Here is a 27902-nt window from a genome sequence, read left to right as displayed (position 1 = left end):
AAATAAGAGTATTGCATATTTTTTTCTTTTCTTTATGTTATTTGAGGCTAAGAAAGGATCTCTTTAAAAAGGTGAAAACTGAGCATTCATTGTATTTGTCCCTTAAATCAAACAGACAAGTCTGTGATGAGGCAAAGGGCCTTTAGCATTGTTAGTGTTACTGCTTCATCAGAGCACTTCCTGATAATTGTCTGCATTGTTACCTATCTACTGAATCTTGTCAATTTGTTTGCCTGCTTTGCAATATGGATATTCCCCTTGTAGTCTATCTCCAGACTGTCAATTGAAAATTACACAAAAGGAAACAGTTTGGAGCTCAAAACTGGGAGCTGGCTAGACACAGGTTCTAATGTCTCCAAGCCCTACTGTGACAGCTTTATTTAATCCTGAAGGATACCTTTTGATGTCCTTTGTATCTGGAGTAAGGTATTTATTGGCAGCTCCTTGCCCAGCTAAGGAAATATATTTTGTAGCTGCTTTTGCCAATTAAACAGTTCTTCATGTTCTACTGTTTTGCAGTCCACATAAAGATGGTCATGTGAAGACTCCTTGAGAGTTTGAACTCACATAAACTTTGTCCTACAGGTATGATCCAAATTCAATATTTTAGAACAGTACCACCTACAAGAGTGACAAGTAGATAGAACTTGCAATAAAACATACGCCTCACATACCAAATGTTATATATACACCCCCGAATCAATCTATTGTGGCATTGCACATGGGGAATCAAGACCAAATGTAGCCTTCAGATGAAGTGGGCTTAGGGAGTAGGGGATAATTGAAACAGGGTGTACAGACGATATTCATTCCCCAATTTGAAGTCATGCATCAGAATATTAAATATTCATATATATTGGTTTGTTGCATTTTTGCAGCACGAGGTACCATAGCTGCTGTCTATATTAGGAATAAAACTCAAATTAATTGGTGTAAATTACATGGAGCAAAGCAGAGCTGGGGTCTGTGACGAAAGAGGAAGCTGGGCAAGGAGGCAGCAGGATGGATAGAAGGGATTGGGATGGGGGAGAAACAGAACTGGCATGGTAGGCAACGTATGGAGGAAAAAATGGCAGGGGAAGCAAGTCTGCCCATCATTGGTTATACCCATCCATATAACTTTTAAAATCAAGATATACTAGTGCGGGGAAAGGCCCAGCAAGCCATCAAGATGGCCCATGGGCGAACGTGCAAGAGAGCCTGTATGGCATTATGAGAATTTTTTTAAAAAATTTGTTCATGGGATGTGGGCGTCGCTGGCGAGGCCAGCATTTATTGCCCATCCCTAATTGCCCTTGAGAAGGTGGTGGTGAGCCGCCTTCTTGAACCGCTGCAGTCCGTGTGGTGACGGTTCTCCCACAGTGCTGTTAGGAAGGGAGTTCCAGGATTTTGACCCAGCGACGATGAAGGAACGGCGATATATTTCCAAGTCGGGATGGTGTGTGACTTGGAGGGGAACATGCAGGTGGAGTTGTTCCCATGTGCCTGCTGCTCTTGTTCGTCTAGGTGGTAGAGTCCACGGGCTTGGGAGGTGCTGTCGAAGAAGCCTTGGTGAGTTGCTGCAGTGCATCCTGTGGATGGTACACACTGTAGCCACTGTGCGCCGGTGGTGAAGGGAGTGAATGTTTAGGGTGGTGGATGGGGTGCCAATCAAGCGGGCTGCTTTGTCCTGGATGGTGTTGAGCTTCTTGAGTGCTGTTGGAGCTGTACTCATCCAGGCAAGTGGAGAGTATTCCATCACACTCCTGACTTGTGCCTTGTAGATGGTGGAAAGGCTTTGGGAGTCAGGAGGTGAGTCACTCGCCGCAGAATACCCAGCCTCTGACCTGCTCTTGTAGCCACAGTATTTATATGGCTGGTCCAGTTAAGTTTCTGGTCAATGGTGACCCCCAGGATGTTGATGGTGGGGGATTCGGCGATGGTAATGCCGTTGAATGTCAAGGGGAGGTGGTTAGACTCTCTCTTGTTGGAGATGGTCATTGCCTGGCACTTGTCTGGCACAAATGTTACTTGCCACTTATCAGCCCAAGCCTGGATGTTGTCCAGGTCTTGCTGCATGCGAGCATGGACTGCTTCATTATCTGAGGTGTTGCGAATGGAACTGAACACTGTGCAATCATCAGCGAACATCCCCATTTCTGACCTTATGATGGAGGGAAGGTCATTGATGAAGCAGTTGAAGATGGTTGGGCCAAGGAAACTGCTTTACGAATATATATTGAAGAACCCCAATATCAATAATTGGAATTAAGAAACATCTCTACCATTGGGCCAGAATTTGCTGTCAAATTAACGGTGAGGATAATGGTGCTCGCCGTTATTTATGCGCAAATGGAACAGCAACTTCAGGCGAAGGGCAAACGCAAGGTTAAATCCAAAAGTTGCTGTCCGAGATGCGCTTCTTTTGAGTTTCACGAAAACGGCATCTCACTGTCTGCCTCACCATTGAAATGCATTGAATGGCATGAAGTTGCTGTATTTGTGTGGTAGATATGAATTAAACTCACCACAGAGAGTTAAATCTTGTCATTTTAAGTCTAAGTACCCTTTTAATGATGTGATAAGTGTTAATTACTACTAATCAACCTCTCTGACACTGAAAATTAACAATTACAAATGTGACGTCTCATTCCTTCAGGTATTGTTGGAGATATAAAAAGTCAAATTTTAAAAATGTTAATTTTATTTTTTAAAACTTTTCCTTTCGGTCTCTTTTTCTCTCTCTCTTAATCCAATCTTTCTTTCTCTCTCTTTATTTCTATTTCTGTACCTGATTGACATTGAATTCACCTGCTCTAATTTACACTTCCTTACTCTGTTTATTTCACAATCCTTCAATCTGATTAAGGAGATACACAGTTGCTTGCCTTGTTCACTCATGTCCCAGATGCCCTTTTTCTCTCGCTGCAACATTATCAGCTCGCACTTTCAGCAACTTGCCACGCAAAAAATTTTAAAACTTAAACGTGCAAGGGCAAGTCTAACTAATAGCAGATGCCGTTAGATGCCCTGCTACAGCAAAGTCTGGGCCATTATATTTTTAAGAGAACTCTCATATCAATATATGAGAGAAACCTTAAGTTATTATAAATATTAGAGCACTAGATAGATCATATATTGGTTTATGAAGCATGGAAAATGGGAGTCCATTAAGAAAAGTATTAGAATAGTTAAGTCTGGAGGTGACAAAAACTTGTATAAGGGAGTCAGTGGTGGAGGGGCTGAAGTAGGGCTGAAGGCAAACAATGTTGTGGAGATAGAAGTAAGTGGATATGGTGATGGATGAAATGTGGCATTAATAGATCCCGCAGTAATCTCAACTCTCCAAGGATACCCACATTAAAAAAATCTGCTCTTATAGAAACAAGAACTTGTCCAACTATTGCACCAATATTTGCCATTATGTCAACGCACCTTGTAAATGCCATGTTAAGAAAATGCACAACTGCTTCAATACTTAAAACAGTAGATATTTGTTTTTTGTATGAATATGAAATATAGGCAGGGATTAGGACACATCAGTGAAATCTTATCAAAAGTGTAGATCCTGACAGTGACTGATGAGTTTGATATTTAAACAATGCGTTTTTAAAAAAACAAACAAGGCTGTGAGGTTCCAAGGGATAAATCACTGGTTTCGTGTTGCCTCTTGAGAACTGGGACTGAATGCATTTCCAGAATGCACAACTGAATATTATTCCCTCACCTTGCAAACTGTATAAAGGCCCAAAATAAAACTCAATGCAACCAATTTTTATTTGATCATTGGAAAATAAACATTGCACAGCAATTTTTTTTAGTTTTAACAGCTATGTGTTTCAGCAAAGTGACTATGGTTGTGGCAAGCAGCAAACAACATAGCCAGTAGTGGGACACAATTCTGAGGCAGAGGAACAGCAATGCAAGGAGTGTGTTTTCAATCATGGAGGCAGGCCAAAAAGCAGACAACCAAGAAATTGGGCTACCATGATACGAGAACTGGAATGGGAAGAAGTTGGCCAGAAAGTCAGTGAAGAAATCTGGGACAGGTTGTCAACAGCACTGAGTAGTCCAGGGAGACCCACTAATAGGTGAAGAAAGTGAGGGGGAGGGGGACAGGCTGCCAAAACGAAGCCATTTTTAACCATTTACATTATTTGAATGGCCAGATTGTGCAATTACAACATGCCAAGTTTACTACGGCAAAATCCATATAAATGTAGATATAAATTTAAATGGGAAAAAGTTGACAAAAGTGTGACAAAAATGAGGTAACAGAAAGTAGCACAGACAGGAAGTGCATGCAAACTTATTGGGGGTTAAGTTGGTTAACTTCCGAATCCGGGTGCGGGCATCGCGGTGCGCAATTAACCCGCGCCCAATGGTTTCGAAGCAGGCAGAATGTGAGATTCGTGCTGCCTCCCCACTTACCTGATTGTAGCACACTTCTCACCAGCAGGGGGGCCCAGATATCGTGTGAGTTGCTCTCACCTCTTAAAGGCAGCGTGCACCTCTTATGTGCAAAATAAGATACGGGTCCACACGGAGTCTGAATGGAGATCAGACATCACACATGTAAAACACAGATGCAGGTCCCATCCCTATGTTTACAAACTGTTGGGTTATATTAAAACATTGAATAAAGGTTGCACACTACTAAATCCCACATCCTCCGATCTGTATGCCACACCTCACCAATCTGAGTTTGTACCAGGCCTGTGAGACAGCATGCACTAAGGTTCTCTGCTGATGCACTAGAGGCCTTGGTGCAAGAGGTGGACTGAAGGAGGGGCATCCTATATCCATTGGGGGGGCAGGAGGCTCTCCAGACATATGCTCAAGAGGCAGTAGGGGACAAAGTCAATGCCAGGCGCATAGCACCACGAACATGGATGCAGTGTAGGAAGAAGTTCAATACTTTGACACGAGTGGTCAAGGTGAGCGAAGTCAACTGTCAAGAGGCATCTCCTACCATCTGCACCACTAGCTGAATCCACTGCTCCACGCACTACACCCCCCCATCACCCACATACCAACAAACTCTTTCAATCAGTAACTAACCCTTCCAATCTCACCCTCATTCATTATCAATGTTGCAAGCCGCACACCCACAACTCACAGGTGTCACACACTGGCAGCTATTCAACCATGACTGGCACATCACCCAGACATCCTGCAGGACACTCGCTGATGGACTTCTCGCATTCTTGCAGAAGGTGGCGCATTATCGGAGGCAGCGGCATTTAAGTCCCTCGAGCCTGTTCTGCCATTCATTGAGATTATGGTTGATCTGTGACCTAACTCCATATACCCGCCTTGGTCCCATTTACCTTAATACCTTTGGTTCACAGAAATTTATCAATCTCAGATTTAAAATTAACAATTAAGCTAGCATCAACTGCCGTTTGCAGAAGAGCGTTCCAAACTTCTACCACCCTTTGCGTGTAGAAGCGTTTCCTAACTTCACTCTTGCAAATCCTGGCTCTAAATGTTAGGCCATGTCCACTCATTCTTGTATTCAAGCAGAGACCTCCAAACAGGTACAAATGCATCAGCAGCCTGAAGCAATAATCCAGCAACTAACCTGTAAATCCTGCATGGTTCCTTTAAATAGCACTGGTTGGGGGTCCTCCAGGCCATCTATGACTTGTTCAGCTGGTCGTGGTTAAGGCAATGCATTGGCTGGTGCATTGAGTGCCAAAATGGTATCTATCCCTTTAAATCAGCATTGCACACTGATCGAACACAAATTCTCCTTACTTTACATGCTGCCAGCACTTGTTACCTGTGCTTGCGCGAACCCCGTTACCAAGATGGTGTCTGGCGCATGTCACGCTCGAAGCGTGCACATGCATTCCGGATGCCATTTTGAAAAACAGGCGCTACACGGCTGAATTTCTAGCCCAAAATTTTTAAATATATTAAAGACAGATGGAGGCATCACTGGGGCCAATGGACTGGTGGAGCCAAACTAACATCAGTGGCATAACACATTAGCCTAGCTTGTGTCAGCCGTGACAATTTACCCATATATGTTAAATCAGCTCCACTATACTGTCAAATTCAGAATCCCCTACAAGCTAGAACTTCCAGTGATGCCATGAACAAAAAATACTGGCATTGATGGACAGAATGGCTCTTTGTAACTAAATCTACACATGTCATGCGCTGTCGAGTACAATATATTAAATTGGGATGAAATTGGCCTTGGGCAAAACGAGTGATAGCGAATTGGCAGCTCGTTGTACACCCTGCCCATTCTCTTTTTTCAATGAAAATCGAGCAGGGTGTAAAACTGGCTGCTGATTTGCTATCACCCATTTTGTACAAGTGCCGAGGACCAATTTCACCCTCTTTCTGTGCTCAGTATAGAAGTAGACATTTGCAGTCTTACTGAGGATTGGATTAAAAAATGTTGTATTCCTTTCCTAGAAGAGTCATAAATGGTGATGTAAAAGAACATTCTGAACAGTTCATCCTGAATTTGAACCTCTAAACTGGGCAGCAGTGTCAAGATGACGATTCTACATCATTACTTTGGAGATTTTTTTTTTGGCCAGGAAAGCAAGCTGTTTACTGGAAAGGTCTGTTTTTGGTGACCTAGTGCTTTGGCCTTCTGGGTAAAATAAATCAATTTTACTTCTTCAAAATTAATATCAGCGGAGTTTGGCACATTTCCATTTCAGCCCTCCTCACAACCCCTGTAGCACTTCTTCTAAAAGCAGTATCACTGCCTTCATGAATTAGTAGAAGAATCAGAGCAGCCCTATTATATTTCAGAGCTGGGAAAAATGCACATGTACTATAGGCTTGGATAAGCCAAATGGGCAATGCATTCCAAGTACAATGAAAATACCAGTACACTTTCATTTGCTAGTTAAGTTGCTTTGTTTTTTTTTAAAGTTGGTGCAAAAAACCTCATCATTTCAGTTCCACTTATTTCTGGAAGAGTAAATTATTTCCAAGAGGGTTACAATTAAATTGGGTGAATGGTGAACTATTCCAAAGCTGTTTTAGTATGCATGTCACTGCTTCAAAAAAGTTATACACAAGACATATATAGATTTCTGTTTATTAAAAGAAATTATTTGATTTTACTATATTTAATAAAATCAAATTGATTTTTTTTAAAAACAATGATTTGCGCAAAACTTTTTTTTTATAAATTGTGACGCGGAATAAATAAATAAATAAATATATATATATATACACACACACACTAAATTGCGCTGGTTTTTTCAGCGCAAATGATAGAGTAAATTCCGTTCAGCGTAATTCGAGTCTCCACAATCTTTTGCGCTGGTTCAAAAATCATGTTCTGAAGCCGGTCCCCGTCAACAAAACTGGCCACACCAGGTTACCATTCTTAAATACATCAATGAATATTTTTTATTGCAAAAAAAAAAATCGAATACACTCTGTTAAGCTGCCAGATTGCGCTGATTCATGGACGATTTTATATTTGTGATTATGTTAATGCATTTTAGTGGAAACTCGGAACGAAACCCAGCCAGCGCAATATGCGCCCAATTACCAATTGCGCCCAAAGTGAAAAGTCTGCCCCATTATCCTTACCTTAAAGAAATCCTCTTCAAAGTACGACTTACCTGAACCACTTTTGAGGGAAATCAAAACTTTTGTAATCACACTTACCAGTGGAATGCAAACCTTTAGGGGCCACAACAGTTACTAAAAAGGAGCCATGTATAGAAAGTCCAATGCAAATAAAACATGATTTTTAAATATTCTCAAAACACAAATTATTAAAATCAGGAAAAGCCCTGATAGCGGTCACCCATTATATTGGTTTTTTCACAACTGCAGCTCCTGTTTCCAATTAGAAGTCATATAGTCACAACTCATTACAACAACATATTGCATTAAACAGCACCTTTAATGTAGTAAAACTTCCCAAGGAACTTCACAAGAGTAATTTTCAAACAAAATTCGACACCAACCACAGAGATATTAGGAAAGGTGACCAAAAGCTTGGTCAAAGAGGTAGGTTTTAAGGAGTGTCTTAAAGGAGAGGTAGAGAGGCAGAGAGGTTTAGGGAGAGAATTCCTTAAGGCCTTGGCAGCTGAAGGCACGGCCGCCAATAGTGGAGCGATTAAAATCAGGGATGCGCAAGAGGCAAGAATTGGAGGAGCGCAGAGATCTCCGAGGGTTGTAGGATTGGAGGAGGTTACAGAGATAGGGAGAGATGAAGCCATGGAGGGATTTGAAAAAGGACACAAATTTTAAAATCGAGACACTTCCGGACCGGGAGCCAATATAGATCAGTGAGCACAGGGGTGATGGGTGAACAGGACTTATATAAGCATAAGAACATAAGAAATAGGAGCAGGAGTAGGCCATACTGCCCCTCGAGACTGCTCCGCCATTCAATAAGATAATGGCTGATCTTTGGCTTCAACTCCACTTTCCTGCCCGATCCCCATATCCCTGGATTTCCCGAGAGTCCAAAAAATCTATCTATCTCAGCCTTGAATATACTCAATATCCACAGCCCTCTGGGGTAGAGAATTCCAAAGACTTGGTGCGAGTGACGTGAGCTGCATAGCAAAGGAACAAGATGGTGGTGAATAAAAGAGAATTAAGTAAGTTACACCACCGATACTATTGTCTATCTCAATAATTGTACACAATACATTTAATATTTTGAACAAACCATAAATCACAGAAGTTACACCATCTCCATTTTTTTCTCAAGTACGGTGCCTGTTACCATTATTTTGCTATACAGAATAAGGAAGAACTGTTGGATATAAATGGGATTAATATCAGCATTACCTGCAATACTCCTGCATCGGGCTGCTCATTTAACATCTAAAGCTGCAAGAAACATATCTTTAAAGCTCCTTTTAGATCTGACTTAGGTGCAATAAAAATACTGGCAAAAATGTAAAACATAATTAGATTTCATATCACTGGGATTATCACCTTTCTGTGCCATCTGTAGTGTTGAGCACATTTAGATTTTCCTTTTCTTAGCATCTTTGAGTATTTAATTATTTGGATGAAGATTAATCTCATTGTGGTTTTATAAAAGCAAGTACCTGCTTCGTAGAAACAGAAACATCAACTCTAAGTACTTCCATGTCCTTTACAGTAACACACAGGTTTACATAAACCCTAGAGGATGTTCTTTGATGACTAACAGGGTCATTTTAACCTAACCACCCAGCAGGAATAGGGCAGGTTCAGGTCGGCGGCCGTTTTACACCCAGCCTGATTTTATGCTCCATTGAAGTCAGTGGAGTGTAAATTCATGCAGGGTATAAAATGGGTGACCGACCCAAACCCGCCAGTTTCACCCCCCTGGGGATTAGGTTAAAATGACCCCCTAAGTAAATTGGGGGAAAATGCAGAACTGTTAAACATCACTGCAATATACATATTTTACTGAGTTTTAAAACAAAATACATCTGGTATGAAACAAACACCGACAGACAAATTAGTTACAACACAGCCAAAAAATGTAACAATGTGAGTTGCTAGCAGAACTGGCTACAACTATTTAAATTAATATTTAACAGAAATAAGTAGAAGTCCTAATCTAATCATTAAGCTACGTGCATTTAAAAGGAGAGTGAGGTGTCGGATGTAAGCTGATCAGTCCAAATACATGTGGTAACTTCGTGTTTATGAAATGGAAGGAAAAGAAATTCCTCAAAGTAGGAATACAGAGTCTCTGCTGGAGTCAGGCACAAATAAGTAATCAAAAGGGAAACATGTAACTTTTTTTTTTATTCGTTCATGGGATGTGGGCGTTGCTGGCGAGGCCGGCATTTATTGCCCATCCCTAATTGCCCTTGAGAAGGTGGTGGTGAGCCGCCTTCTTGAACCGCTGCAGTCCGTGCGGCGAAGGTTCTCCCGCAGTGCTGTTAGGAAGGGAGTTCCAGGATTTTGACCCAGCAACGATGAAGGAACGGCGATATATTTCCAAGTCGGGATGGTGTGTGACTTGGAGGGGAACGTGCAGGTGGAGTTGTTCCCATGTGCCTGCTGCTTTTCTCCTTCTAGATGGTAGAGGTTGCGGGCTTGGGAGGTGCTGTTGAAGAAGCCTTGGCGAGTTGCTGCAGTGCATCTTGTGGATGGTACACACTGCAGCCACAGTGCGCCGGTGGTGAAGGGAGTGAATGTTTAGGGTGGTGGATGGGGTGCCAATCAAGTGGGCTGCTTTGTCCTGGATGGTGTCAAGCTTCTGGAGTGTTGTTGGAGCTGCACTCATCCAGGCAAGTGGAGAGTATTCCATCACACTCCTGACTTGTGCCTTGCAGATGGTGGAAAGGCTTTGGGGAGTCAGGAGGTGAGTCACTCACCGCAGAATACTCAGTCTCTGACCTGCTCTTGTAGCCACAGTATTTATATGGCTGGTCCAGTTAAGTTTCTGGTCAATGGTGACCCCCAGGATGTTGATGGTGGGCAATGGTAATGCCGTTGAATGTCAAGGGGAGGTGGTTAGACTCTCTCTTGTTGGAGATGATCATTGCCTGGCACTTGTCTGGCACGAATATTACTTGTCACTTATCAGCCCAAGCCTGGATGTTGTCCAGGTCTTGCTGCATGCGGGCACGGACAGCTTCATTATCTGAGGGGTCGCGAATGGAACTGAACACTGTGCAATCATCAGTGAACACCCCACTTCTGACCTTATGATGGAGGGACGGTCATTGATGAAGCAGCTGAAGATGGTTGGGCCGAGGACACTGCCCTGAGGAACTCCTGCAGCAATGTCCTGGGGCTGAGATGATTGGCCTCCAACAACCACTACCATCTTCCTTTGTGCTAGGTATGACTCCAGCCACTGGAGAGTTTTCCCCCTCATTTCCATTGACTTCAATTTTACTAGGGCTCCTTGGTGCCACACTCAGTCAAATGCTGCCTTGATGTCAAGGGCAGTCACTCTCACCTCACCTCTGGAATTCAGCTCTTTTGTCCATGTTTGGACCAAGGCTGTAATAAGGTCTGGAGCTCGTGTGGTCCTGGCGGAACCGAAACTGAGCATCATTGAGCAGGTTATTGGTGAGTAAGTGCCGCTTGATAGCACTGTCGACGACACCTTCCATCACTTTGCTGATGATTGGGAGTAGGCTGATGGGGCGGTAATTGGCCAGATTGGATTTGTCCTGCTTTTTGTGGACAGGACAAACCTGGGCAATTTTCCACATTGTCGGGTAGATGCCAGTGTTGTAGTTGTACTGGAACAGTTTGGCTAGAGGCACGGCTAGTTCTGGAGCACAAGTCTTCAGCACTACAGCCGGGATGTTGTCAGGGCCCATAGCCTTTGCTGTGTCCAGTGTACTCAGCCGTTTCTTGATATCACGTGGAGTGATATCACGTGGAGTGATATCACGTGGAGTGATATCACGTGGAGTGATATCACGTGGAGTGATATCACGTGGAGTGATATCACGTGGAGTGATATCACGTGGAGTGATATCACGTGGAGTGATATCACGTGGAGTGATATCACGTGGAGTGATATCACGTGGAGTGATATCACGTGGAACTTGGTGTCATTTGTTGCATCAAAATGAGTCATCGCAATGCTGATAGGTGACATCATTGTGTTGAAAATGAGAGTCATGACGCCCTAGTAAGAACGGGATATGACGCTCGACTCATCGATCGACAGTTCCGACGGGCCACAGCAAAAAATCGCATAGACCTCCTCAGGAGACTAACACGGGACGCAACCAACAGAGTACCCTTTGTCGTCCAGTACTTCCCCGGAGCGGAGAAACTACGCCATGTTCTCCGCAGCCTTCAACATGTCATCAATGAGGACAAACACCTCGCTATGGCCATCCCCACACCTCCACTACTCGCCTTTAAACAGCCACCCAACCTCAAACAGACCATCGTTCGCAGCAAACTACCTAGCTTTCAAGAGAACAGCGTCCACGACGCCACACAACCCTGCCACGGTAACCTCTGCAAGACATGCCAGATCATCGACACAGATACCACCATCACACGAGATGACACCACCCACCAGGTGCATGGTTCATACTCCTGTGACTCGGCCAACGTTGTCTACCTCATACGTTGCAGGAAAGGATGCCCCAGAGCATGGTACATTGGCGAGACCATGCAGACGCTGCGACAACGGATGAACGGACACCGCGCAACAATCGCCAAACAGGAGGGTTCCCTCCCAGTCGGGGAACACTTCAGCAGTCATGGACATTCATCCACCGACCTTCGGGTAAGCGTACTCCAAGGCGGCCTTCGAGACACACGACAACGCAAAATCGTCGAGCAGAAATTGATAGCCAAGTTCCGCACCCATGAGGACGGCCTCAACCGGGATCTTGGGTTCATGTCACGCTACACGTTACCCCACCAGCGAACAAATGTTATCTGTTTTTAATATAATGGGTCATTTGCTGGCTCTCTCTGCCTTCCGGATGTTTCTGCCTCTCTCTCTGTTTTTTTTTCTCTGTTTTTTTTCCCTGTTTGTTTTTTTGTTGAATGTGTATTCGGGGGTTCTGCAGGTGACACCTCTCTGTCTGAACACGGTGATTGCCTTGGCAACGGGCAGTTGCAGGGGCAGTCTGTAAACACCATGTATTGTTCAATATGTATAAATGCATAGGCTTCAAGGAGCTCTTGAAACATTTGCCTGAGGAAGGAGAAAATCTCCGAAAGCTTGTGAATTTAAAATAAAATTGCTGGACTATAACTTGGTGTTGTAAAATTGTTTACAATTGAAAATGAGAAGCTGATTTTTCATGGTTCAGTTAAATGTTCTTTCATGGGAAACTGTCCCCTTTAAATATAACAACCAGTCTAATAATCAATTACTTAAACATAAATAACATTTACATTAACACTTTCACTTTTCAATTTAATTTTTTTTTAACTTCCACATCATTATCATAGAACGATACAGCACAGATGAGGCCATTTGGCCCATCATGCCTGTGCTGGCTTTTTGAAAGAGCTATCAAATTAGTCCCACTGCCCTTCCAAGTATTTATCCAATTCCCTTTTGAAAGTTACTATTGAATCTGCTTACAACACTCTTTCAGGCAGTGCATTCCAGATCATAACTCGCTGCCTAAAAAAATGTTTCCTCATATCGCCTCTGGTTCTTTTGCCATTATGGGGTCATTAGGAACCACAGCTGAATAAAATGGTGCTTTGACAAAAAAAATACCTTTTATACAAAGAGCCCTTATAGCAAAACTAAATATACAGACATAGATGGATGTTTTTAGCCAAAGAGAATTAACCCATTTACTCCCTGTGAATCCCATCTAAAATTCTTTAAATCCAGGATATCAAATGTCACAAGAGACTTTTTATATTTTGTGAAAAAGCAAGGGTAAATAATCGATTGATTAAAAGTACTTTTATACAGATGGATTAATTGCTGCACGGCTAAAAGATGTCAAACACAAAGCTGTCTCCATCTGCTACTGATTTATCTGATTGACTACCTATAGATAAACCGATTAAATATCAGTTACGATCAATGCCAAATGTCTTCTAGTACTGTATCTATTACAATTGCCATGGATTTGTGGGATAAGAATGTGCCTATAAATTCTCTACTGAAACATGAATCATCATGAAGCTTTACATAAGCCTTTTTTCAACTACAACAGAGGTTTTAAAGGGACACTATCTTTATGAGAAAGTGTTTGGTAATTCTTTTTATGAAGACAAGACATATAGGTATGATCAAAGTGATCTGTAAAAGTGACAAAATGGCGCATTGGAATATAATTTACTTCAGTGCAAATACTTGTAAATGGGAAGAAAAACCTGGCCAAGTATTTTCATGAAACTTTGTCCCTTTAAACAGAGCCTACATCCAACTTGATGTAAATAGTGCAATAGATAGTATGCCATCAGACTAGGTTGCAGTTATTAACAATGTACTTACAAACAAACCACAAAAACTGAGTAAAATCAAGTTCATCAGGATCATAGCAACTGATTTTAAATTTTTACCTTCTTATTTCTGGAATTTTTAAAAATTTACTATAATTGCAAATTGTGATGATCTTAAAGAAGTTTCTTTATAGAATCATACAGCACAGAAGGAGGCCATTCGGTCCATCATGCCTGTGCTGGCTCTTTGAAAGAGTTATCCAGTTAGTCCCAGACACCTGCAAATTTTTCCTTTTCAAGCATATATCCAATTCTCTTTTGAAAGTTACTATTGAATCTGCTTCCACCACCCTTACAGGTAGTGCATTCCAGATTATAACAACTCGCTGCATTAAAACATTCTCATCATCTCCCCTCTGGTTCTTCTGCCAATTATCTTAAATCTGTGTCCTCTGGTTACTGCTAGTGGAAACAGTTTCTCCTTATTACTCAATCAAAACCCCTCATAATTTTGAACACCTCTATTAAATCTTCCCTTAACCATCTCTTCCTGAGGAGAACAACCCCTGCTTCTCCAGTCTCTTCACATAACTGAAGTCCCTCATCCCTAGTATCATTCTGGTAAATCTCCTCTGCACCCTCTCTAAGGCCTTGATATCCTTCCTAAAGTGTGGAGCCCAGAATTGGGCACAATACACCAGCTGAGGCCTAACCAGTGATTTACAAAGGTTTAGTATAACTTCCTTGCTTTTGTACTCTATGCTTCCAAGATAAAAAGTATATAAATCATTATTAACAAGCAGACAAAGGTCAGCTCTACTATCAGCAGGACAATTCATTTTCCACACTACCCTACCTTATGGCATTTTGGTTTAGCATTATCGACAGATCTGTGCTATAGATTTGCATCTATCCACTGGGAATCATTGTGAGAGAAGACAGCCTAAACCAATCTCTCTTAAGAATCAAAATGACAGTTTCTTCCTCTGACTTCTGTCTTGAGAGTTGGATCCAAACAGAGAGCTTGTTGGTGAAAGGACTCAGTGCTACTCCACGTCCCCTATTGGTAAACTAGTTCTAAAATTTGCAACATTTCTTTTCATTTATTATTGATTTCCCCTCAATAGAATGGGGGGCGGGGGGAAGAGAAGAGAATAGCCTAAACTTTCCAATGGTATACTGTACGTAAATCCAATCAATCACAGGAGTGTAGAATCACTGAAATACGAATGTCCCAAGAGGACACTAACAGAATGCCACGTATGATAAGATCTGCAGTTTATCAAATGCAGAAAGTATCTTTTCCATTTGTTTGATCAGGAGACCCACTTATTTATACTTTTCAGAAAGGAAGACCATGTTCCCACTACATCAATCTCCATCCCCAAAATCAGTGTTTGTTCTTCCAGGGTTCATAGTGAATAGAATTAGTTATAACTTTTGATGCTATCACATAGAGGACACTAAGTGCTTTATTGTGTAATAAAGCATTCATTTCCATTACTGAACCAGAACAGAAAGTCAAAGCAGAATTTCAAGTTCATGTCAATAAAAGGAAATAAATATATTACATATTAGGCTGCATAATATTTGGTTTCTTTTTACTCGCAAATTTAAAATGACTTTCTACATTAAATGCTATTTTTTCCAATGAGAAACCCTAAGGCAGGCAGTAGTGATTAGGTGATTTGAAGTGGAGTTTGTGAACTGTAGACAGAAGGGTCGGCTGAGAGAGGTAGGGAGTTCTACAGTTTTGAAATCCTGGCAAGGGATGAGTTAAAGAAGGAGACAGTGCCATGAGTCTTGATTTCAATATCTTGATGCAGGGAAGAGACTGTGTGAATGGTGTACATGTACCAAAGTGTAAAAAAGAGGGAGGTTCAGGGAAACACAGACCATAGTGAAAGACAAGAAAAGTTGTGATGAGAAGGGAGGGAGAGAAAGAGAGAGAGACAAAGTGAACATTTGCAGAGACTAGAAGTGAGAGCAGTTTTTCTTGACTCCTCCCCAGGAACACAAGAGAGTTGACAGAAGAGTGTCCCTAGCGCTGTTTAAGTTGGGCTTTATAGAAAGCTAAGAGCTGTTGAGGGGAAAAGAAGTACTTAGCACAAAAGAGGAAGCTGAAATCCTTCAAGGCAGCCTTTCCCTTAGAAAAGATCATATCATGTAATGTGGCCAAGAATGTTAACAAGTGAAGGTGATTAGAGGTGGAGCCAAAGGTAAGAAAATGAGAGTGTTGGTTGGACTTGGGAGAGACAAAGATAAACAATGTAAAAAATTAAAGAAACAAGATTTCCATTATCCCATCAAATGCCTGGGAGACATCAAGATGTAGTGAAGCAGTGATTGTAACGAGAGGAATGGAGATTAGGTACACCGAAGAGACGCAATCTGAAGGAATTTGTCAACTGAAGATAATTTGGATTATTTGCTGACACAAAGCATGTTTTCATACAAAGAGACTGCATATCTCAATAATGCCTAATGAAGTTTTATTAACACAGCATTGACCTTCATATTCTTATGAGTTCTTGAGTACTTTCCTGCAACAAATATGAGAGAAATGGTTTCAAACAGCATAGGAACTTTAAAGTGTCTGACCTCGTGATGAAGCAGCACCCAAATAGGGGCCAAAACACGCTAGGGCCATCGGGATCCATGCATTTGGTGCACGGCAACATTGCTACTCACGGGGCGATTTTAAACATTGGAAGGCCGGCCGGTGGAGCACGCAGGCCAGCCGCCCCATCCCTACGGCAGGAGGCCTGGTCCATTTTGAGAGCTGAGCCTCGTTAACATGCTTCCATCAAGCTATATGCAATAAACAGGCATCCTTCTGCAGCTTGCTGGTTCCGGGCCAGCTCGATAGATGGTACTGAGGCAAAGCCAATGCATCCTACATTAGAAACACATAGCAGAATAATAGTGGTGGTGCCTCCAACACAGTAATGATACTGCCCCTGCCCTCTCCACAAGTGCATCCTGCAAAAGAATAAGCACTTCAGTGCTAATGGGGAGAAAAGGGAAATGTGGCATTTGATTTACATGTAGAACCAGACTGACATTGATTTTATTTAGCAATGGCATAAATATAATAAAATCTAAGGCAAACTCACTTTCCTCAATTACAATACTTTCTTTTAGTGCTCTCTTTTGAATTGTGCATTACTTCAGATGACTTCATACATGAGTGCCTGTTGGGACTTTCTATTTCCAGCGACACTGTTGGTTCTGATGAGGTGGAATGAAGATACTGCAGAGGTGCAAGCTTTTGGAGAGAACAGGTTGGAAAAGAAGGAAGTGGCTGCTTGGAGCAACATGACATTTAACATTAGGCTTAAAGAAAGAAGTGTTACTTTGTAGCAAAAGCTGAAGATTCCAATTTGCAGGTAAAGCAGTGAAGTCTTGGGTCATAGAGTTTTTGAAATAACTGCAATGGTACTTGGAGCATGGACTGCCTAGAGACACAAATAGCTTGCACACTCTAAATTTAGTTGCAAGGCTTTAACAGTCGTGGAGAAGTGCACAATAGAATCTGACATACAGCAAGCAACGTCTGCCCCTGCACGATATAAAGGAGCTGATAATAGCACATTGGCAATCAGACTGCGGCTTTTTGGGCACTATAAATGGTTAAAGTGCGAAGAACTGAGCTCAGGCTATAATGTAAAGTCAGCTCATTCACACGATGTTGCGGTGCATAGCACATGATGCCCCGTGAGTGTACTGTGGAAAAGAGTGCATTAGTCAGTGCCAGTAGACTGCTAGTCACGCTTAAAGCAGACTACTACTGAAAGGGAAACATTGCTGGAAGAAGCAGAATAGCTCCATTCCAGTTTACATGTTTGGCGGTCCTAAATTGATAGGTGGCCTTTTTGGAGGTGAAGAACATTATCCAGGGAAGTGCAGCAGGTTGATGTAAGTGGCTGAAAGAGTGAATGCTGTCTCATCTGTGCACCAAACCTGGATGCAGGTGAGAAAGAAATCTGCAAGTCTCCAAAAGGTTACTAACATAAATGTACTCTTACTTGGCTTCATTTTACAATCCCACCCTACAATACCACTTCATAACACTTTTACTGTAAGCTTGATGGGGCATCACACAGCAGTATGTATAGTGTGCAGCAAATATTTATTTACTTTCAAATGCACAGGCATACCCCTATTTTATCACAGCACTTTGTATTGCTGACATGCCAATGCATTTGCCCTATTGCCCACTAAATGTGGCAAGCAACGAACAGCAAGCATGCTGCCAATACCAAGTTCCTGAATGCTGTATGTTCACAGGCTTAGATAAAGTGGCTGCTGCACTGAGCACTGGAGTGACACATCTTCTCAGAGTCCTCATCGCTTTCAGGAGAAGACTGCACAGGGTGGGGGGAGGGGGTGGAGGTGGAAAATGTCACCCTCTCCTTCAAGAGAAGACTGCACAGGGGTGAGGGGTGGAACAGGTCACCATCTCCTGATAAAGGAGTCAAAGATTCTGTGCCTGGAACAGAAGAATTGGGTGAAGGCAAGGTCAGAGTCCTGCACCAAGCTCGTGGCTGTTATCATACTCACTCACTCACTTGCTCCCTCCCTCGCACATGGGAATACATTGCAGCATAACACACTGGAATGTCTCGCCATGCAAGCTCCATTTGAAGGGGTGCCTTACTGCTAGTGTTCTAAAATATATTATTCTTCTGAAATTCTAGGTCTTCAGGAGGCAAAGCCTAATATCTGGCCTCAACCAAACACTCAGTGCACCCAGTGTCATCAAATAAGTGCAAACACCCGCACTTACCCATTTTGTGGGAGTTGGGTAAAGGATTTCTGGAGAGAGCACTTAGTGAAACTGAGCAGAAGTGAGGATGAAAAAAGGTGAAACTGGAGGAGCTGCAGCCTATTTGGCCAGAGGGGCAGCTCAAGGCCTCCTTTGGGTGGTGAAACTAATGATTTAAGACCTGCTTCCAAACATAGTTTGGTAGTCCAGCAGCACCAGCCACTGTATTCATTTGAGAGTTTGCCAAGCAGCCTGCAGAGTTTGGGGCATTTCTAGAAGATCCACTGTGCTCCATGATCACTTAACCAAGCTGCAGACCACCATGGAGAAAGTGGCCTCTCCAAGGTCCTCTGCAATGGAGCCCCTTTTAGCAATAAAGTAAGCTCAGGCATAACTCACTGGGCTCTAGAGATCTTCAGTTCCAATCTACAGTAAATTGTATTGTGTGGCTTTGCCATGTTGGGGAATCTGGCTGAGACATACTGCTGTCCAGCAGTGTACTCCCACACAGATTTCTGACCATGCTGAGGAAGTGCCCAGAAGGGAAATTGCAGATTTTCCACAGATAATGGAGATAAGTCAGGGCAAAGCCACATCTGTATCACTCATCTGCCCTACTCAAATTACTAAACGTGGCAGAAAGCATGCAAGCCCAGTAAACTACAGCAGTAATACCCTAAGTGTTGCAGGGAAATTCACCGACCTAATAAAATGTACTATCTCCACACAAGAACATATTGGTCCACCTCCATCCCTAACACTGGCGTGCAGCAGCCAACCAGCTCATTTCATCCATCCACTGGGGCAATACTTAGGAGCACACAACTAGGAAAGGAGGCCTTGAGCGGTCCTTCTGCCAAATAGGTTGCAGCTCCTCCAGTTTCACCTTTTTTCATCCTCACTTCTGTGCAGTTTCACCTTCTTCCATATCTCCCCATGGCCAAAGAATCTAATGAGAAATGGTCGGGGGTGGGGGGGGGAGGGAGGGAAATCATGTTAGCCAATGATTTCATTTACATTCACAGTTTTTTGGTTCTCATGTATCTATTTTGTAAACTATTGATTGCTTCATGAATCATCAATAAGGTTTTTTTTGTTTTAAAAAAATTATCTGCTTTTCCAGATGGAGTTAACTCTCTCCCGAGATTGAAGAATTTACCATCAGTTCTTAAAAGCATTTTAAAATGTTTAAACTGTTATGTGGCACTTACATTTATTACAGATAGTAGAGCACAAAACTACGTACAAATATATGTTACTGCAGTGTTGCATGGGCATTAACTCGCTTCATCTTTTTTTAGAAAAATTTGCTTCCAAGTTTTCCTACAATATAAACCCTGCCTTATTTCTTGGATTTCTCATTTCCTCTCCAGCAGAGAGATTGGTTATATCTCCTGGACTGGAACAATTAAATCAAAACTGGGTATAGGCGATGGTCTAGCATCTGTGTATAACTAACTGCCCTAACTCATTTAGCTCAGATTCCTAAGTTGCATAACTCAGTATAACTGATGCACAATAAATTGCTGAGGATGGACTCAAGGCTGCAGTGTCCACTAAATACTTGGGATTCTGAATTCTCACCCACATCAAATCTGTTCAGCAGTTTAATGCACAGTGCAACAATGTCCTGCTTTCTAACATTTTCAATAGCACACAAATAAGCGAAAGTCTGTATATTTGTATTTTAAGTAGCCTCTATCACTATGATAAGACATTTATGGCTAAGGTCACAGCCTCTATCAAAATACTACCATAATTACAGCTGGGAAATAATTTTTGTTCCAACATTGCCTGAATGCTGCAATTTAATTTTTTCTGCAGTTTATTTTTAAATTTAATTTAATTATTTTGAAATATTCTGGTCCATTTTGTCCTTAAGATAAGGCATTTCTTTGTTGGGCAGTAGAGAACAGTTTTCTACTTTTGCCACCTAGTGCCAGCATCAAGTGAACCATCAAGTGAACCCAGATTTAGCATCACCTGGGTGAGATGCAGTTTAAAAGTCTCTTTTTTCTGCCCCATTGATATACTCCAATCTTGGAATCTGCAGGGAACTCTTTACTATAGTTTTGGGTCTTTTCTACCCTTCTTACTCTACATTATTTTGGCTCTTAAATCTTCGATCACTCTCATGATGAGTCCCAACTGCCCATATCTTCAAAAAAAAGGTCTATCCTAGACCAATAACGAACACAAACCCTGTCTGAGTCATTGAATACATTCAAGGCTGAGTTAGACAAATTTTTGATCAGCAAGGGAATCAAAGGATATGGGAAAGGGCGGGAAAGTGGAGTTGAGGTAAAAATCAGATCAGCCATGATCTCATTAAATGGCGGAGCAGGCTCGAGGGGCCGAATAGCCTACTCCTGCTCCTATCTCTTATGGTCTTATGATAATTATTTTTAAGCTATTGTATTTTATCCTTGCCTCCACAGACTTTATCGCAGTCTTTAAAAGTAGCACCCGCATCACTTCAGATCTTGTTTTAAGTTTAAAACATGAAGCAAACTTATTAAACAATGAACAAGCAAACAATCTAAGAGTAAATTAATACAATTATATATTTACAATAGAGTGTGTACTACTTCTTGTGTGAAAAAATAAGAGTCACAATCTAGTTCTAAGCTACTCCTTAATAGTTAATTTTTACATCTGTAGCCCTTTCCTTTCTTGTAATCTTTTCTGCCTATAAGAGCAAGCTAGTCTACATTATTCTTTTCTTGTCAAGATTCCAAACAGTTTGAGTGTTTTCTACCAACTCCTGCTACTTATTTACCCTTTCCCAAGTTGCCATGGCTTGTTTGATTCAAAAAAAATAAATTGGTCCACAAATTTAACTGGAAAAAAAAGTCTGTGTTTGTTCAAAAGTAGCTTGGTTCCTCTCAAGCCTACAGTTTGAGAAACCTGACTCACAACTTATAGATCAAATTTGAATGAGACATTGTTTTCTTTTTGTAACTGCAGCTGGTTTGAAGACTGGAATTAAAAGGACCACCACCAAACCAGACAAACAAAAATACATTTTTGTTATTCCCTTTACTGCACCAGTGTGTTAGTTTTATTTCCACCAGCAGCCTTGTAACCAGAGTCAAACAATTTAGTAACAAAATATGAACAGTTTTATGCAGTAGTCTAAGGTCCAGTGGGAAATTAACTGAAATTCCCCAAACTCATCTCACCTAAGACCATTGCAACTTGCAAACAGAGGAGGCATTTATCTCTTTAGTCTGGGTTGGATTTAAAGTCAAGTTCAAGAAATGAAAGGTCAGTGCGCAAGCACCTAATCTCTGGTATTATTTTAAAATTTAGCCAGTTAGTACATGAGCTGATGTAACGATAACTGCGTACACATGAGCTTACAAAGATTTTAATCTTGTGAAAAAGATTTCATAAGACAACACTTCACCTTTAACAGAAAAGTTAGTGGTATTCTTCAGTGGCCTGTATCTCTTATAAATCTCAGTACCACCTCCCCCTCACTGTTAAGTCACCGAACCTTTCAACAACAATGAAAAACATGACAATTCTCAAAACCTTAAAAGAGAGAAAAATAAGTCAATGTTTCAGATATAACTCTTCAGCAAAACTCATGCTAATGCAGCATTGCACCCGAAACAATAATCTATCCCCTTTCAGTCGCTTCTCAACTGTGCATTTCCAGTTTACTTTTTAAACCTGACATTTCTCTGTTGGACTCTAAAATTTCAAAACTTTTACCTATGTGGTCTGGGAAGGATTTTGTTTTAATTCATGTTATGATATTGCAATAAATTAGATTAATCTCACAAAGGGTTAACTCCCAGAGATATTAGGCCATTTAGGTAGATTCACAATAAGAAATGCCATAGAGTAGAGCCAGCACAGATATCGGGTTGTTTATTTTCATGTCACATTAGTTTTGAAACACTGGAGATCACTAATACCTGGTCCTGGGTATTTCTGGCCATTATGATAGAATGGTTCTTATTCATTGCACTCGGCAGGGGGCTTAGCTGAACAGGCAATACAGGTGCTGTGTTTTTTCATTCAAGATTGGCAGTTCAGCAGACCAATCATTATCACAAAGGATGGTCTTGGTATGTCTGTCTCCCTCTGGCTCACAAGAGTCCAGGGAGATCTTGCTTTCTCTTCAATCAGGGAGTTTGAGTGACTCCAGGCATAGGTATGAATACATGCAGCTATAACAGAGAAAGTCAGGTAGCAGTTAGCTCAGGGGCAGTGGATTTGTAAGTGAGTTTACCCTATGACAGGGGCAGAGCTAGGCATTTTGTTATTTTACGGTACAAGAACCATAGGAAATAAATGTATCTCACTAGAAAATGCAGTTGATTCACATGTTTCATGTAAAATAAACCTGATGGTCAGTTTACAAATGGTCATGTCTCACTTGAGTACTTTTCAGACCACCTTCCGTACAGACAGGAGAAAATTTTGACTTACCAAGAAGGTAATATTTTTAAAACCCTTAAAAGTACCACAAGGTGATATATTTTTATATTGTTCTTGAGAAACAAATTCAAATACAGAGTTAGGACAGATCCCTTCCAGCTAATAACAGTTGATCAAACACAAAAATTGCTATGGTGGTCTCAACATTGGAGAACTGTAGGAGCCAATAAAATAGCTTGTTCTTCACCACCACCAGCACCAGGATAAATATTAATGTTCATTCCTAATGTGATGTCAATTTTTTAGATCTTTGATATCCATCTGCATGAAGTGATAGAATAACAGGATGCATCAAAGCAGCAGTCAGAACACGGATATAGTTTATTGGAGGGAAGGGAAGTCAATATTAGTTATATAATTTGTAGACTTATTGCTCTCCTTCCATTTATCATTACCTCATACACTATCAAATATTAAAAAGTAAAATATCCATGGTGGCTTGGAACTAACTGAACCCTAATCAGTTTAATTTAAAAGAGCAGATACACACATGATGGGGCAAATGGCCTCTTTCTGTGCAGTAAAATCATATAGTTCATTTGGCTCAGGTGATTACTGGAAGAAAAAAATCACAGTTAAATCTATAACAATTCAACATTAGTAAAAGCCCACAAACCATAGTCCAATAAGCAGCTCCCATCCATACCGCCAACTACTTGTAAAATAGTCCTGCTCTCTCCGACTGTGAGGAATTTAGTACATTCAACAACAACTTGCATTTATATAGCGCCTTTAACGTAATAAAAAATGTCCCAAGGTGCTTCACAGGAGAGTTAACAAAATTTGACACCGAGCCACATAAGACATATTAGGACAGGTGACCAACAGCTTGGTCAAATAGGTAGGTTTTAAGGCGCGTCTTAAAGGAGGAGAGTGTGTTTTTGGGAGGGAATTCCAGAGCTTAGGGCCTACGCAACTGAAGACATGGCCGCCAATGATGGAGTGAAGAAAATCGGGGATGTGCAAGAGGCCAGAATTGGAGGAGCGCAGAGATCTCTGAGGGTTGTAGGGCTGGAGGAGGTTACAGAGATAGGGAGGGCGAGGCCATGGAAAACAAGGATGAGAATTTTAAAATCGAGACATTGCCAGACCGGGAGCCAATGTAGGTCAGCAAGCACAGAGGTGATGGTGAATGGGACTTGGTGCGAGTTAGGATAGGGGCAGCAGAGTTTTGGATCATCTTAAGTTTACGAAGGGTGCAAGGTGGGAGGCCAGCCAGGAGAGCATTGGAATAGTCGAGTCCAGAGGTGACAAAGGCATGGATGAGGGTTTGAGCAGCAGATGAGCTAAGGCAGGAGCCGAGACAGGCGATATGGAAGTGGAGGGAGGCAGTCTTGGTGATGGAGAGGATATGGGGTTGGAAACTAAGCTCAGGGTCAAATAGGATACCAAGGTTGTGAACAGTCTGGTTCAGCCTCAGATAGTAGCCAGTGAGAGAGATAAGTTGGTGACGAGGGTACAGAGTTTGTGGCGAGGAACAAAAACAATGGCTTCAGTCTTTCCAATATTTAATTGGAGGAAATTTCTGCTCATCCAATACTGGATGTCGAACAAGCAGCATGACAAATCAAAAGCAGTGGTGGGCGAGAGAGAGAGAGAGAGAGAGAGAGAGGTAGGTGGTGGGGAGGTAGAGCTGGGTGTCAGCGTACATGTGGAACCAGACGTTGTGTTTCGGATGATGTCGCCGAGGGGCAGCATGTAGATGAGAAATAGGAGGGGGCCAAGGATAGATCCTTGGGGACTCCAGAGGTAACAGTGTGGGAGCGGGAAGAGAAGCTATGGCAGGATATTTTCTGGCTACGAATGGAACCAGGCGACGGCAGTCCCATCCAGCTGGACAACGGAGGAGAGGCATTGGAGGAGGATGGTGTGGTCAACCATGTCTAAGGCTGCAGACAGGTCAAGAAGGATGAGGAGGGATAGTATTAACATTGGGACGCAGACTACTCTGGCATCCATTCTGCCTGAACAATGACTCGAGGGATGATGGACCAAGTTTCAGAGCAAAAGGAAGGCCAAAATAGCCACATCTCCTAACTTTGAGCCAAAATGAGCATATGGAACAGGAGTCAGAGGAATAACAGGAATCATAAGACCAGAAAAGAGATGAACAAAGAGATCAGAGGCAAAAACTCAGAGAGGATGATCAGAGGTGTGGGGCAGGCAGGAAAGGAAAGTGTGTTTTCCCTCACCCTTCATTTAATTAAATTCCAAGATTCAAAATACTTACTTTGAGTATTGTGCAACCTGGTAAGTGTACCAGAGCTCCTAGTAGGCACTGTAACAGAGGCTGAAGTGAACACTGGGTTTTAGCTAATAGGGAAAAGATTTTTAAATAATCAATGATGTTCACTCATTAATTTGGGCAGATAAGGAAAGCATACAATATTGAGCCCAATTTATATTTCAATTGAGTTGTTGCAAAAAAATGTTATATCATTTTATATAATTGTGCTTTTTCAACTAAGCACTCTGGAACTTATAGAATAAAACATATCAATAATTCAGACAAAAAATGCACAAAATTTGAAAGCTGCAAAGGACATTTTATACTTAGCGTGTTAGATGATGCGTTTCATTTGGATTATCTATTCTAGTAATGACGGATTTTTAAAAAATAACACCGTATTTATGGAATTGTTACTAAATGTGTCTCCACCTACACTTGCTATTCCTACCGCTCTGCAACACGGCTGGCTTTAGGACCCTGGGAAGAAAGGAAACGTTATCAGCTGTAATGAACTCTGACATTATTTCTTACAATAACAGCAACTAAAGCCGCGCTTCCAGACAGCACAGCTGCCACATCTCAAGTAAGGTCGGAGATTTTTCTACAACTTGCTGATTAAAGCACCCAGTGGGTGCTGTTGATAATGCCTTTGCCCCCCTCCTTTCACTCCCATTACCAACAAGGTAATATTTTCTTCCTACTGCTATCACTTAGCAACTGAGGGTCACAGACTATAAATATCACAGGCAAACGGGTGCATTGGTAGAGCGGCTTTTCAGCAGCATATTATGGCAGGGGAAGAAGAAGAAGAAGCAGCAGCAGATTAATTCTGCACGAAACAGAAACTCACAGTTATGATTGTGCCCCTGATGGCAGTGCAGCCCGGGAGCCGCTCTGCTGTTGCCCGCCAGGTTGATGTTGTTCCAGGTGGAACGGGTCAGTAAGCTGGAGCTGCTGTTGCCCATGTCTGTCTCTGTCTGTGTCTGTGTGTCGAGGTGGTGATGGTGCAAACAGCGGCTGCTCCTGTTTTCTCATCAGTTACACTTTTGCCGCTACTTGGGACCAATCGCTGACCATGACAAGGGCGCCGACCAATCCTGCAACTGTAAAGCCACCTCCCCGGGTGGGAAACGACATGAACGGACACACCTGCCCCCTTTGTCAACCTCCCCCCTTTTTTTTTTGTATGGTTTAAAACAAACAAACTAAGAGCTCCGGCAGAGCAAAGATAGCGCGCTTTGCAACTTGAACGTGGGTTGGATCGGCAGGGGTTGGAATATCCCGAGTGCATCCTGGAGGCGGGGTTTGATCTCTTTCCCTTCCAAATAATGTTGCTCGCTCTATTATTGACTCTTTTAAATATCGGTCGATTTCGTTGTGGGTCAAGCCTACTTCAGGCGAGACTACAATTGTTTGCTGTCTCTTTTGCATATGAAAAAAATAAAGAATTGCAATAGATTTCACATATTGTGGAGAATCTGAAAAAGTGCAACAGGCTGCAGATGATATATATTCGGGTCATAAGTATAAAAAGTGATTTTCAATATTAAATAATTGCTCACGTTAACATTAAATTTCTTTAAGTCCTATTTCTGAGATAGTTGAACTGTGATTCGGTTTTTTTTAAGTGTTCTAGTTTTAAGCAAATACGGTAAAAGAAAACAGGCACGAACTTGTCCACGGTTTCAGTGAGTTTGAATTTGAAACTGAACCGCATCAACAGTAATTTGAATAACTGCTTCCAAAAAAACAAGACAGAAGCCTTGCTTAGAGCGACTAGACAATGCTTTCAACTGCATTCCGTTTCATATATGGGTGTACAGATGCGGATTAGAAAATTAAAGGAAACAACATAAGTGCTTGGAACAGAAGGATAGAGACTTGTTTCATGCATGTAAATAAATTCAGATCTGGAAGTGGCATTCACTTATTGTAATTTTTTATGCCAGTTATAGGAACAGGAATGAGCCATTCAGCCCCTCCAGCCTGTTCTGTCATTCTTTTTGATCATGACTTCTTAGATCTATATCTCAAATCCCTTGATACTCTTACCCAACAAAATCTATCAAGCTCAATGTTGAAAATTTCAGTTAACCTATATCCAGTCTTTTGGGGAGAGTTTTCCAGATTTCCACTACCCTTTGTGCTACGTGATTTCATTCTTAACTGGTCTCGCTCTAATTTTAAGATTATGCCCCCTTGTTCTGGATTCCCCTACCAGAGGAAATAGTTTCCCTGCATCTTCCCTTTCAAATCCCTTGATCATTTTAAAGGCTTTGATTAGATGACCCTCAACCTTCTGAATTCTAGCGAATACAAACCAAGTTTATGAAACCTTTGCTTATAATTTAACCCTTACAGTCCCAGTTTCATTCTAGCGAATCTGCACTATACCCACTCAAGGCCAACTTATGTTTCCTGAGATGTGGTGCTCAAAACCACAGTACTCCAGATGGGGGTCATATCAAGGCTCTGTACAATCGAAGCATCACTTCCTCACTTGTATCCCAGCCTCCTCGAGCTAAAGGCCAACATTGCATTAGCCTTTTTGATTGTGTTTTGTATCTGTGCACTAGCTTTTAGTGATTTTGTGTACATGGACACCTAAATCACTTTGCTCCTCAT

At 41.8% G+C, this 27902-nt stretch overlaps 1 protein-coding gene across 2 annotated transcripts in view; it reads right to left on the bottom strand.

The window, feature by feature from the left end:
• neurl1b (neuralized E3 ubiquitin protein ligase 1B) overlaps nucleotides 1–26513 on the bottom strand; it is a 384643-nt gene extending 358130 nt beyond the window's left edge. Inside the window, exon 1 of one of the 2 annotated variants that reach the window (XM_067996410.1) lies at nucleotides 26128–26513. In XM_067996410.1, the coding sequence (XP_067852511.1) occupies nucleotides 26128–26242 (115 nt within the window). In that variant the 5' untranslated portion in view covers nucleotides 26243–26513. The remainder of the gene's footprint in view (nucleotides 1–26127) is intronic. The other variant, XM_067996408.1, reaches the window with a different exon arrangement.
• Nucleotides 26514–27902: the final 1389 nt, after the last annotated feature.

This window comes from Heptranchias perlo, chromosome 14 (assembly GCF_035084215.1).
Source record: "Heptranchias perlo isolate sHepPer1 chromosome 14, sHepPer1.hap1, whole genome shotgun sequence".
In the NCBI taxonomy this organism is placed as follows: domain Eukaryota; kingdom Metazoa; phylum Chordata; class Chondrichthyes; order Hexanchiformes; family Hexanchidae; genus Heptranchias; species Heptranchias perlo.
This window is presented reverse-complemented; position numbering and strand designations above follow the sequence as displayed.